Here is a 12,676-nt window from a genome sequence, read left to right as displayed (position 1 = left end):
GCCCCTGCCTGCAGCAGTGGATGTGTGGGAAGGAAAGACACAGGCACGTGGGGGGCCCCCCCAGCCCGGCACAGCCCCAATCCCCTCCCTAAGCCTCTTTCCTCTGCTAAATCCGCTCTGCAGGTCGAGCTGGGGCGGGCTTAGCTTCCCTTGCACCTCCCAGCTCACTGGCATGGGCAGCAATTGCTGACCCCATAACTGATCCTCACCTCAGCCCCAGCTCTCCTACCAAGGCAGGGTCACAGTGGTGTTTTGGGGGACAAACACGCAAAGCAAGAGTCCCTGGCAACCTCATTGCTGGGGAGGTGGAGAGGCAGCAGGCTTGGCACCACTGAGCCCTGGTGTCACTCACTGTAGGGACACTGTCACCCTGCCCTGATGCAAGGCTGGTCAGTGCCTGCCAGCCCCCCACACTGATCTCACCTGGGCCACAGGACAGCACAGGGGGATCCCTTAGCAGTGCCAGCCGGTGTCACAGAGAACTGGGCAGTGTGAGAGGCAGCAAAACGTCAGGGCTCAGGTGACACCGGTCACAGGGTCCCCCTGGGGCAAAGTGGGAGAACTCAGAATGGGCATCCCTGCCTGGCACCCCCATCTGTCCACCCCAGACACTCCAGACTTCCTGGAGGTTAAAGTATGGGGAGTGTCTCTGCATCCAGAGTCATGACCCGCTCTGCCAAGGCAGTTGGAAGAGCCTTTGTGGACCTGGCCCCCAGGAGAGCTTTGCCCCCGTCCTGCCAGGGAAGGGGGGCACCAGGATGCACCCTGAGCCCTGGTGCAACCTGCTCCTCCACCCCGGGGGTGCTGCCAGCAGTACCCTCATCTCCACCCCAGCACAGGATGTGTCCTTGGGCCAGGCTGCAGCTGGCACAAAACAAGTTTGTCAGGTCTCAGGCCAGATTGGCACAAAGCCACATCCACACTGCAGTATCTTCCCTTCGGGCTGAGAGCAGGCAAGCTGGGACCCCTAGAGCTCGAAGAGGGGAATGAAGGCTCAGTCCCTGCAGTTCCCCAGCACCAGAGCAGCGCAGCTTCCTAGCCAGAGCATTCAGTATTTGCCAGTCATTAGCACTAATTGACAGCACCCGAATTAGCCAGGCTGCAGTGGGAGCAATGGCCCTCCCCCAGGGCTGCTCAGCAAAGGGATGTAACAAGACTTTCTCCTAAGTCTTCCTATCCTGGCACGGTCTGTGTATGAAGCAGAGCCTCCTCCTGTCCCCAAAACCCATACAAGTGGGCAATGCCCCCCAGGATGCTTTGCCCCTGACAGCTATCATCCCTCATGGACACAATTGAAGTCAAAACCCAGGTGGCTCCATGGGCAGGATGGGACTTCTCAGGGGGAAACTGAGGCATGGTGTAAAGTCTAGCCTGCAGTTGGTTAGGACAGGGCTCGGCTACAAACTCACAGTAGTTCATGGTCCTGTGGGGGCTGCTCCTCTGCTTATGAGGAGCCCCCCTTGCCCCGGGGAGGCTGAGTCACAGTGGGACAGCAGGCTGGCAGCTGCCTGAGGAGGAGGAAGGCATTGCTAGCCCCCCCAGCCATACCCACCACACCCCACCCTGCTCTAACAAATACCTGGCTGAGGAGGCTCCGGTAGCTCCAGGGGCTGGTAACAGGTTGCACAGCTCCCATCCTGCACCCCCAGGCCTCGGCGTGCCCGGCGGGGGATGCGGAAGCTGCTTCAACCCCCCACTCCCTGCAGCACCTGTGGGCTCAGGGCTGGAAGTGGGAGCAGGGCTGCAGCTGAGCCTGGGCGTGCAGCACCCAGGGTCTGTCCTGGGCCCTCTCCCTAAAGAGGTACCTGGTAGCACAGACCTGCTCAAAGACACTTCATGAGGCAGGTCCTGTTTTTAGGAGACTTTTGCAAAGCCCATAGCCCATAGCCCAGAAATTTTGTTTACAGCTTTTCCCTGAGCCAGCTCAATGAACAGCTGAGTAAGAGGGGGAATGCACAACCTCCAGAGCCCACAGCACCTGGCAGAGGGACACCCTTTGCAAGGTGTTGAGCCGGTGCCGGAGCCCAGCAGCACCGGGACACCCCGGTGTAGCCGCTGCACCCAGCGGCCCCAGGGAGCTGAGGGTGTGGGGAAGTGCCAGCGCCAGGCTCTGCCCCAGCCTGTCTTGCCCAGACAGCCCAGCCCCAGTACTGCTGCCAGAGACACTGTCCCTGCCCGGGCTCCTCTGGCCACTCCAAACCTCCTTCCCAGCTGCTCAGACTGGGCAAGGGGTCTAATCATGCTGTGAGAAGCTGAGCAGGATTTGCCCGGCATGGTGGGATCCTTGTCTGGACTGTCAGCACCACCTTACCAAGTTTAACTTAAAACTTTTATTTACAAAAGCAAAACAACAAAGATCAAAGTACCAAGCACTCCTGAACTGTTCAGAGAAAAATTGCCACAACACGGCTGGACACAGCCACAATGCTGCATGCTGGGCCAGAGGTCAGAGGCTCCCGGCACCTCACTGCTGCCCAGGGTTTCGGCCGCAGTACAACAGCCCGAGGAGCGGGGCTGGCCCCGGAGGACAAGGATCCTCTGTTCAGTGCCACAGCTCCCACGAGCCCAGGGAAGAGGAAGAGCAAAGCTGCCTTTTCTCCAGGGAAAAAAAAAACAAAAAACTTCCCCCAGCTTCCGCTGTGATTTAGGAGAGTTCAAGGGCACCAGGCACCCACTCACAGCAGACCCTGCTGCCTGCTCTGCCCTGGCAGCTGGAGCAGGAGCTGGGGCCGGCTGCCGGCCGGGACTGAGCAGTCCCGCAGCTTGGGCACGAGGGGAGCACCGCAGCTCGCAGTGCTGCGGGGCACGGTGCCAACACACCGGCACACTCAGCCGTCAACCGGGCAGCAGCACAGTGCTAAGCCCTGAACCCCCAGCCCCTCGCAGCACCCCCAGCCACGGGGTCGCGCCTCGTTCCTTACCTGTGCGCTCACCGCCACTGCCACCGCATCCTGCGCCGAGTCTGCAGCGTCACCGGAGGGCGAGGACGGGCACGGCGGCACTCCAGACAGCCGGCATGCCAGGCGAGACGAGCCCGCACACCTGCCGGGGCGGGGTGCGACGATCGACGCCGGGGACGTCCGGGACGCGGCTGGGATCAGCCCCGGGGCAGCGGGCAGCGGGCACCGGGCACGGGCTGCGGCCTCACACCCGGGCGGACCTCCTGCGGCTCAGGCGGTGCGCAGGGGTCCGGGTACCGGGGTTGCCGCCGGGGTGCTCCTGCTCCCCCGGGTAGAGCTCGCCCTCCTCCTGCACTCCGCCCCGGGCCTCTCCCTCCTCCTGCCGGCCCCGCCGCACCCACCAGCGGGCGCGGGCCGGGGGGCTCGCCGTGTCCCGCCGCCCCCCGCCGCGCTCCTGCTGCGCCCGCCGGGCCAGGCCCTGCTCCTGCCGGACCTTGGGGCCGTGCTCCTGCACGCCCCGCACCGCGCCCCGCGCCCGCCGCGCCCCGGGGCTGCCGCCCGCCGCCGCCTCCTCCGCGCCCCGCGCCCGCCGCCGCGCCCGCGCCGCCCCCCGCTCCCGGGGCCGCCGCGGCTCCGCGCCCGGCTTGGGGCTGCCGAAGGCGGTGACGGGCCCGGGCCCGGGCCGCTCGCCCCACTCCTGCAGGCTCGTCCGCTCGCCCAGCGGCACCCAGTGCCACCGGCCCGGCCCCCAGCCGCCCCTCGGCTCCCCGCCGCCGGCCACCAGCTCCTGGCCGCGGGGCAGCGCCCCCAGCCCCGCCTCCTGCACGCCGCGAGTGAAGCCGCCCTGCTCCTGCACCCCCGGGGCCACCCCGCCGCCCTCCGGCACCGCCGGGCTCAACCCGCCGCCCTCCGGCACCCCCGGCGCCCCGCTCGCCCCCTGCCCCCGGATGGTGCACGCGGTGCGGGCCCCACCCCGGCCCCGCACGCTGGGGAAGCCCCCCCGCGCCGCGCCCCTGGAGCTCCGGCTCCGCCACCCCTTCCTCCCCTCCTGCCCCCCCGCCTCCTCCTGCCGCCGCCGCCGGGAGCCCGGACGGCCCCCGACCCGCCCCCGGCCCTGCTCTTAAAGGCGCCGCCCCGCCGCTTTACGTAACGGCGGGGGTGAGGACGGACAGACGGACAGATGAATGGATGGGCACGGGGATGGACGCGCGGACAGACAGACTCACCGCGGGGCAGCGCCAGGCCCCGGGACCGATCCGCTGCACCGGGGACGCGGGCTGCCCTGCGCTGCCAAAATCCCTGCTCCCAGGTGAGTTGGAAGGGGCTGCTCCCCGTTCCCTCTGCCCCGGCGGGGCTGGCGCTGCCCGGCCGCAGGAGCCTCTCCGGACACTTTGCAGAGTTACCGCAGGGAGAGAGCTCTGCCAGGCGCGGGCAGGAGCTGCGGGAAACGACGTCCTTCCAACAAGTAAATCATCCCCGGGGGAAGAGGAGGGACCAGAGCTACGCCGGGACAGCCCATAAAGCTCGAGCTGGGATCCTGGAGAAGCTGCCGCTCACCCAAATAGTGGGACTTCTAGAGATGCGGTGCTTGTAAAGCAGAAGGTGAGACCCGCCTAAGGGATTGAGGAAGACAGCAGAGAGAAACTGAACTTATTTAAATGCAGAGCCCCAAACCCATGCAGTCTCACCTGAGCAGGCCTCTGGGGCTGAGGAGGCTGCTCCTGCCCGCCCAGAGCTGCCCTGGGCTCTAAGCAGTATCCACACTTGCATATGTACCTTGCCCCATGGGACCTCCAGGATGATGAAGGGCAGGAACAAGGCAGGAGCAAGTGCTGGGTTTCTGGGACACAGCCACCCACAGGCTCCTCCAGACACCTTCTCCTGCAAGGCCATGGCCAGGGGAAACCTGACATTTCATCCTCCTCCCATCATTCACCCATACAGCACAGGCTTTTCAGAGTCAATGTTGTGATGGAGAGGCAGGAGGTAGGACATAAAAGGAGGGGGAAGGTCTGGGGGTTTGCATACAGTTGTGCTCCTGCACCTCATTGCAGTTGTCTGTGACAAGGGAGGACTCAGCTGAGCAGCACCATGAAGTTCAGATTTGCTACTGCACATCAACCAAGTGATACTGGAGCTGCTGCACAGCAGCCCTGATAGAACAGGACAACAGCCTCCCTGCAGCTGCCCAATGGCCAGGGCCACAATGCCACAAAAGCACCATGGCTTTGCAAGAAGTCACAAGAGAAGGTGAGTGTTCAAGCTTCAACATCTTTATTAAAGCAGACAGCAGGTAATCCAGAACCCCACAAGAGAAACTGAGTGTTCAAGCTTCAAAAACACTTTATTCAAGCAAACAGCAGGTAAATCCAGAAACAGTTTAGCACCCCACAGCAGTCAGATGCCAGCAGTGAGCAAGGCATCCCAACATCCCAGTAGTCACAGCTGTGCTGCCTAGCCAGGAGACATGCTTTGTCTTTTGTCTCTCTCTGCTGGCTGTAAAGCACAAGATTGACATCAAGATGCATGCAAACACCACAGTGAGGACTCCCAGACAGCAGCTCTTAGATGCCATCCAGAGAAACGTCACTAGAAACTAGAATGTCAGAGAAAACATTAACACACACAGGGCTGTAGGAAGTTAGAGAGTTAAGAGAAGTTAAGGAAGAACAACAAGTTCCACAAGCCTGGGCATCAGGTTTCTAGATACCGATGAAAATACAGCCCTCCAAGCTGGTGAGCACTGAGCTCAGTAACTAGGCTGGGGGCCAGTCCCTGCCCTTTCCTTGCAGAGCTCCAGCCGAACAGTGTTCCTTCCCTCAAGGACTACTGCTGGGCCTCAGGTCACTCGCTCAGGTTAGGTTTAAATGCCAGATCAAACTGCAGAGTTTAGGTTAAAACTAAGCTGTGGGTTAGATTTAAATGCCAAATCAAACTGAAAAGAACAACCAACAGGCCCTGGGAACAGGCAGTGCAGTTTAGCAGATGCGTTAGCAGGTGTCACACATCAGCAGTGCTCAGCTTCAGGTCACACAGCAGAGTGGCACCATTAGAGAGCTGACACTGATTTTCCTCCCTCCATTCAACACCCAAGGGAGCAAGACTGGAATTTCCAGCCACAACTGGAGTGAGCAGCCCATGCCCACACACCAGCACCCTCCCAGTGCCACAGTAGGCCAGCCTCTCTAAGTGCTACATGTACCCATCCAGAGCAGTGACCAGAACCCTCCAGACAGCTATCAGCCCCAAGCCCTGCATTCACCTTTAATTCCTCAGGTCTTTGTAACTAATTTGAAGGAAATTTACAACACCACAGAGCACACAATCTTACTTGACTAGTTTCCACTAAACACTCAAGCACCACTCTTGTGACTGAAGGCAGGAAGCCAATTCAAGACAGCACAGCTATTTGAAACGGTTCAGCCTATGGAGGAGGAAGTGTCTAAGGATGTACATAACAGACTGAAGATTGTATCTGCATCACCACAGGAGAGTGAAAAAATAGGACTGCAGGAAATTAATCCATGTTAGATACTAACCATCAAGCTTCGCAGATGACATTGCGTGATAAGCATAGAACAATTATGGGAAACACTGTCCCCGATAATTAAGTACACCCATAGTGCAACATATGGAGGTCACTGCCTCCGATATAACACTGTGGTAGGCAAAAACTACCTTGTTCTTTACACATTATGGGAGACACTGCCCCCGATAATGTCAGTTAGGTTTCATGATACATAAGGTACTGGAAGTTTGCAGGAAGCTGCCTTTTGAAAATTGTGCCAATGCCTAATCTGACGTACAGGGAGTTTCTGTGTGTTGCCACAGGTGGAACTAGGGCTACACAGCAAGGCCCTCTGCTGGGACCAGGGCCAGGAAGGAAGCTGTGCTCCCTGTGAGAGCACACAGCATCCAGAAACGGGAGCAGGGAGAAGTCTGAAGCCCACAGAGGGGCACAGACCCTGCAAGGAAGACAAATTTCTGGTATTGGAATTTCCACCCAGATTATCAGCATTTCAAGGATTACTTTGGAGTGCAACCTGGATACTCGCTACCAGGTTTGCACCTTCAAGTTTCTTCCAGAGGGGTGTTTTCGCCACAGAAAGCTTAATTTCTAGTTTTCCAAAACTTTTTGAGGGTCTTGTTTTGATTATTTTAAATGCAAAGTTCCAGTATCATGTTTGATTGTAATAGCAGATGCTGCTTTATTCAAAAACGACAGTATAACTGTCATAATTATGGAAGGCACTGCTTCCGATAATTATCTTCTATAAAAAAAACACACCATTTATAGTGAACACTGTCACTGATAAATAAATAAAGAAATAAATATCTCAGTGCCAAACAAGAGCCAACCTGCAAAATGACATCAGTCAAACAGAGTTTGGCCAGCAAGAGACTTGATTTCACACAAGGCCCCTGAAGCAGCAAGGTCTGAAGTGCCAGTCTAAAGACATTTCTGCTGCAGGACTTGCTGAGGTGCCAGCCGAGGATATCAAGGGGACATTGAATAATCTTTGGGTCATTTTCCCTGGGTATTGATACCTGCCTTGGCAGAAGCAAGCCTGCAAGATGTCACTGGGACCTTGCTGTTGAGTAAAGGCCGGCAGGCACTTCAGAGCTTGCTGATAATCCAGCACTTGTGGGCAATTACTACTACATTGTTTAATTTTTGAACTGCAGCTCCCTGCTAGAGAAGGGACCCTTGTTAACAAATGTTCAGAGGAATCCATTCCCTGTTTTGTCACTAGGTTTAGGTGGCCAACAATTACAAGCCTGAATAGATGAGGTACCTCCCCACTCAAGGTACCAGTTCAGGAAACACCTGAGTTCTTAGTTTTAAGTACACTGGAGCAGCTGTACATAACCAGTTTGGACTGAGGTTAGGTGGGAGCCTGGTGAGAGACTTCATGGTAATCTTACTACTGCTTTTAAACTGCCTCCTGTGAATTTGTCAAGGTGAGATTTAAATTTTATGCTCAACTTTGGTCAAAAATGTTTTGCTGCCAGAACATGGCATTACTCCAGGAAAGTAATGCCATGTTAGGGAGTGGGTTTCACTTACATTTCAGGGGGTTTGGTTAGGTTTTACGATATATAAGGTACTGGAAATCTGCAAGAAGCTGCCATTTAAAAATCATGCCAATGCCTAATCTGAGGTACAGGGAGTTTGTGTGTGTTGCTATAGGTGGAACTAGATCTACACAGCAAGGGACCAGGGCCAGGAAGGAAGCTGTGCTCCCTGTAAGAGCACACAGCTCTCCTGTACCTTAGACGGGTAATCCAGGTGTTTGCTGTGTCTAGATTTCATTGTCTGTATTCCAGATATCACCCACCAAAGCATTGGCAGCCCCTTTAATGGTCCAGGTCGCCAGGGCCATCTGCTCTTTCAGCTCATTCACATCCACGCTGGTCTGGTTGGCTGCCAGCTGCTCCAGGTTCTCCAGCAGACTCTTCAAGGTATGGCTGCCTCTGCCGAAGAAGATGTGGCGGAAGGGAGCATCTTTTGGTGAGAGGTATGGAGAGAGGAAGTCGTATTCCACCTGAGCAGAGGTGCAAATAGAGGGTTATATTCTCACCTCCTAAGCTTTTCTTTCCTGATCTGCCCATCTCTGATCCCCACTCAGCCCTTTCCCACAGCAGCTCTGCAAGGGCCAGACCCTCTCTCATGAGCAAGCCATCACGTTGCCACTAAGCAAGTGGAAGAGACACCAGTCTGCACAGTGTCCATGGCCCCTTAGGGAAAGGCCCATCCCAGCCAGCACTCTCTTCCTTTGTGAAGGAAGAAAAACCAGTTGAAGATACCCACCTTCATCATCCTGTCATTCAGGGCTCTGCGGACAATCCTGTTTTCCCTGTCGCTGTTTTCAATGTCTCTTCTCAGTGCATGTGCAGCTCGCTGGAAGTCTCCACGAGCAAAATACAGCCAGTTCAAGGTCAGCCCCAGTTCCTGCAAGGGAGGAGCTGTTAGCAAACCTGATTTTCTTCTTTTGCTGCCTCTTACCAAAAGAAAGTGTTGGGTTTTTTTTTTTTTTCTTGGCAGTTTAGCCAAGTAGCAGAACAAGTTCCTGGCAGGCTCTTCTGAGGTCACTCCCTACCCACAGTTTCTTGTAGATTTTCAGCAAAGGTGCAAATGAGATGGAAAGCTGCACTATGCTGTGAATGATAACCAGAGAAGAAACTGTTCATTTCCTCAAGAGCTCAGGACATCCAGATCAGCTAAATCTGTCTGCCACAGCTACTCTGCCTGCACAGCTCTATAAGGAACATCTATTCTGGCCACACTTCACTACCCTTTTATGTCTACAGGGGAAAGGTGTCCATCCTGCTGTATCCACTGGCACAGAACCTTATTAGCACATAGGCCCCATAATCATCAGGGATTTGGTGAACTCAGAGTCCTTCTCACCTTCACATCATCTTTGAAATGCCAAAGCTTCTCCTGGAATGACAGCAATTCGTCACTGTATCTATCCAAGTCCAGGAAAAGCTCATGGTCATGGGTCATCCTGAGAGCTATTTGTCCAGCAACTTCTGCAGCAGTACACATGAGATGATACAAGTTGACAGCCCTCCTTTTCAGGTTAGCCAAAGTGTCCTCAGTAGTGCCCAAAAAGGCATACTCGTCACCTTCCTGCAAGAAAGAAGGTATTGAAGTTAGCCAAGAATGCTTTTCCACTTAGACTTTTTTCATCCCCCACCAAAGGTTGCTTGTTACCTCCCCCCCATCCCATCTCCCTGCACTGCTAAGGAGCAAAGACTCAAGTGGCAAAACTCCAAAGCACTGGGAAGGGCATGGAGTTCTTGTATCTCATCCCTGACAGCTTTCAGTGACCAGCAGGCTGTTCTGCTCAATACTTGCTCAGGGCAATGATATCACTTCCACAATGCCCTCTGCTTGCTGACCAGCAGGCTGTAGAACAGTTTTTCACTGATGCAGCAACAGATCGACATCTTTCTATTGCTTTCAGCTTCCAATTCATTGACATCTGAATCTCCAGAAAAGCAAGTGACCCCTCTCCCCAAAAACCTGCAAGTATTCAGTACTTTGGAACAGAGGCTGTAAGGCCAGCCTTGTCCCAGGAGCAGTCTTGACAGCAAGTACTGCCACAGCCACCAGGTCCAGAGGCTGCACCTCCTCCCTCTAAGAGGCTCTTGCAAGGACATTGAGCATAGACAGCACCTTTTGCCCTGCCACCAACTTTTGCTCTAAGATATCCTTACAGCACTCTGCATGGAATGAGCACACCAGGCAAGCACAAATTACTTACATCATAGAAACCAAAGGAAACCACTGGGATTCCTGAGTAGGCCAGAAAAGGGAACGCTGCATTATCCAGATCAAGGGGAACGCTGCAGAAAATAAGCACTGAGCAGTTACCAACTGGTTTGGGCACCCCAGGAGAAAAGCTACAAGCTCTACAATTGAAGCTCTGAGACAACAGAACTCTAGACAAGACTGAAGGAGTTCCAACCAAATCCATGGTCCTTCCTGTCCATTCCCTGCCACTGGACTTGGTACAAGGCTGTTCTTGTCCTGCAGGAAGGTGGCTGGGCTGCCTCAGGCAGCTTGGGGCAGCACAGTTAGTGCTGTACTATTAACACTTGCCTAACCCCATGTCAGAAGGTAGAGCCTATCCAGACAACAGTATGGCACTCCAGCAGAATCCATACTGTTTGCTCCTTTATGGAGATCTGCTTTCTCCAGATGAAAGAGATGAATGACAGTACTTACACTTTCTTTATCCAGTCACTGCCTAATCTGCTATCCAGGAAACGCGCCTCGTTTGCAGGGTCCTTTACCTGCACAGAGATGAGAATCACTGCACTTGTTCTGACATCTGCTTGGGCTTCTAGCTCCATCCTGGAGCTCACACTGATGTGTAGATGCCAGAGTAAGGTGTGCTCCCCTGACCTTTCTCCACACTGGCACATCTGCCACTGAACTGTGGCATTTGCTGATTTTAGATTCTGCATGTGTCAACTGCAATTCCCAGAGCCCAGTTGATTTCAGACAGGGCCCCTTCAGAATCACAGGTTTTTCTCCTAAATGGGTCTTTCTCCTGTCAGGTGGGCAAAGTGACCCAGCACAGCTCTGCTTTCAGTTCCCCCTTAAAACCACAGTCACCTTGATCAGATCAATGCCCTTTAACTCACCCTCTTCATAGTTGTCTCCAGCAAAGAGTACAGCAATGGGCTAGCAGAAATCTTGATATCTGAGGAGCCTGCAAAAAATGAAAGGGTATTTGACATACTGCCACCATCAACCACTACTGCTAGAGCTGCCCACCTCTGATCTGCAGCTACAGTTGCCAAAGGACCTTCAACAGACACAGGACAGTCTACTGGGATTTAGCAGAGTTGACTCCTCATGGCTTAGGCTGTACCAGCCTCCCAGCTTCAATGACAGCAGGAGAATAAATGGAGTCATGCCAGTCTTCAGCCAAACACCCACCAGCCACCTCGTGGCACAGCCCCCATTCCTAGAGGTTAAGGGATGTCTGTTCAAGCTATTCTAGTCTCACCCAATTTTAAGAAGTACTTGAAATAGTAGCAGGTTACCCAGGACTGCAGTATCCAAGTTGATATAAGTGAAGGCTTTGGCATGCAGCGTGGTAGAGTACCCCTAGAACAAAACAAGTATTTTAATAATGAGAAGTAGCAGTCCAACACCAGAATGTTTAATCCACAGGAACAACTGCACAGCCATCCTGCAGAACTCTATTGAACAACCAATACCTCCAGCCACTCGGTAGCACCCACGGCTCCGTACTCTCCCGCACTCCAGCTAGCAAAGATAATGCTGCGCCGTGGCTTGTAGTCATCTGTAAAGAGAGAGAGACTCAGAGGTCTGCCTTTTCCCCATGGAGATGCAGATTAGCACTGCAGGCCTGGGATGATGAATTGCCTGCTCCTCAGACAGCGCTGCTGCAGAGAAATGTGCCTGTCGCACGGACACTGCACCCTGCCCCCACATGCTGCAGGACTGTGCAGGAGAACAATGCTGTCTGCATTTCCACTCTGTTTTGTTTAGCTGCCTGAGCCCAAAATTAACCCTGGAGACAAGTGTGCTCACACTAACTGCCACCATGCAGTCCCCACTGTTACCAGCTGGTTAGACACTTCAGAGTTTTCCCACTGGTTAGACACTTCAGAGTTTTCCCACTTTGGGCCTGGCTGTCCAAGAGACAGCTCAAGTTTAAGGCTTGCATCCTGTGTTATCCAAAGACACACTGGTAATTGAGACATGCCAGATACAGGCAGGCAGTCCCTTGGAAGTGAATGCTCATTGCAGACAAGTTGTATTGGACAAGAAACAGCTCATCAGGAAGCTTTGTAAGAGTCCCTACACCTTCTAAAGGACTGCTTTGCAACTGGGCTCTCCAGTGTTAACACAGAGAGCTAGACCTGCATCACCACCCACCCTCGTGCTTTTGTTCACAAATATTTACCATTTTTCACCATGTCTGAGATCACATAGGCAAGTTCCAACAAGATGGCAGTGCCAACTCCAGCCTTGGCTGCTCCTGGCCCCCAGGAGTCTCTCTGCGCTCCGAGCACAACATACCGGTCTGTGAAGGAGACAAGATCAAGACCAGAGCTGCAAGCTTCAGACTGCAAGTACCATTTATGAGAAGAGCAGCTTTCAGCTTCTGTTTCAGGAAAAGAGTCTGCAGTCTGATCCCTGAATCTGGCACACAGAGTGCTCTCATTAGCCTTTCCCTGGCAGCATGGTTCAGATTTCTCCCTGATGCTCAGGGGGAGGCCTTGGT

At 54.6% G+C, this 12,676-nt stretch overlaps 1 protein-coding gene across 2 annotated transcripts in view; it reads right to left on the bottom strand.

Annotated features, from left to right (window-relative positions):
- Positions 1 to 12,676, bottom strand: part of TNK2 (tyrosine kinase non receptor 2) — a 40,437-nt gene that overhangs the window by 17,380 nt on the left and 10,381 nt on the right. Inside the window, exons 11-19 of one of the 2 annotated variants that reach the window (XM_058812422.1) lie at positions 12,356 to 12,475; positions 11,643 to 11,728; positions 11,466 to 11,529; positions 11,061 to 11,128; positions 10,639 to 10,706; positions 10,175 to 10,256; positions 9,313 to 9,537; positions 8,713 to 8,853; positions 8,240 to 8,446 (exon numbers count right to left, since the gene is read on the bottom strand). In XM_058812422.1, the coding sequence (XP_058668405.1) occupies positions 8,240 to 8,446; positions 8,713 to 8,853; positions 9,313 to 9,537; positions 10,175 to 10,256; positions 10,639 to 10,706; positions 11,061 to 11,128; positions 11,466 to 11,529; positions 11,643 to 11,728; positions 12,356 to 12,475 (1,061 nt within the window). Of the gene's footprint in view, positions 1 to 2,921; positions 3,271 to 8,239; positions 8,447 to 8,712; positions 8,854 to 9,312; positions 9,538 to 10,174; positions 10,257 to 10,638; positions 10,707 to 11,060; positions 11,129 to 11,465; positions 11,530 to 11,642; positions 11,729 to 12,355; positions 12,476 to 12,676 lie in introns of those variants that run through there. The other variant, XM_058812423.1, reaches the window with a different exon arrangement.

The sequence above is a fragment of the Ammospiza caudacuta genome, chromosome 11 (assembly GCF_027887145.1).
Source record: "Ammospiza caudacuta isolate bAmmCau1 chromosome 11, bAmmCau1.pri, whole genome shotgun sequence".
Classification (NCBI taxonomy): domain Eukaryota; kingdom Metazoa; phylum Chordata; class Aves; order Passeriformes; family Passerellidae; genus Ammospiza; species Ammospiza caudacuta.
The sequence above is the reverse complement of the archived record's forward strand: the minus strand, read 5'-3'. Positions and strand labels throughout refer to the sequence as shown.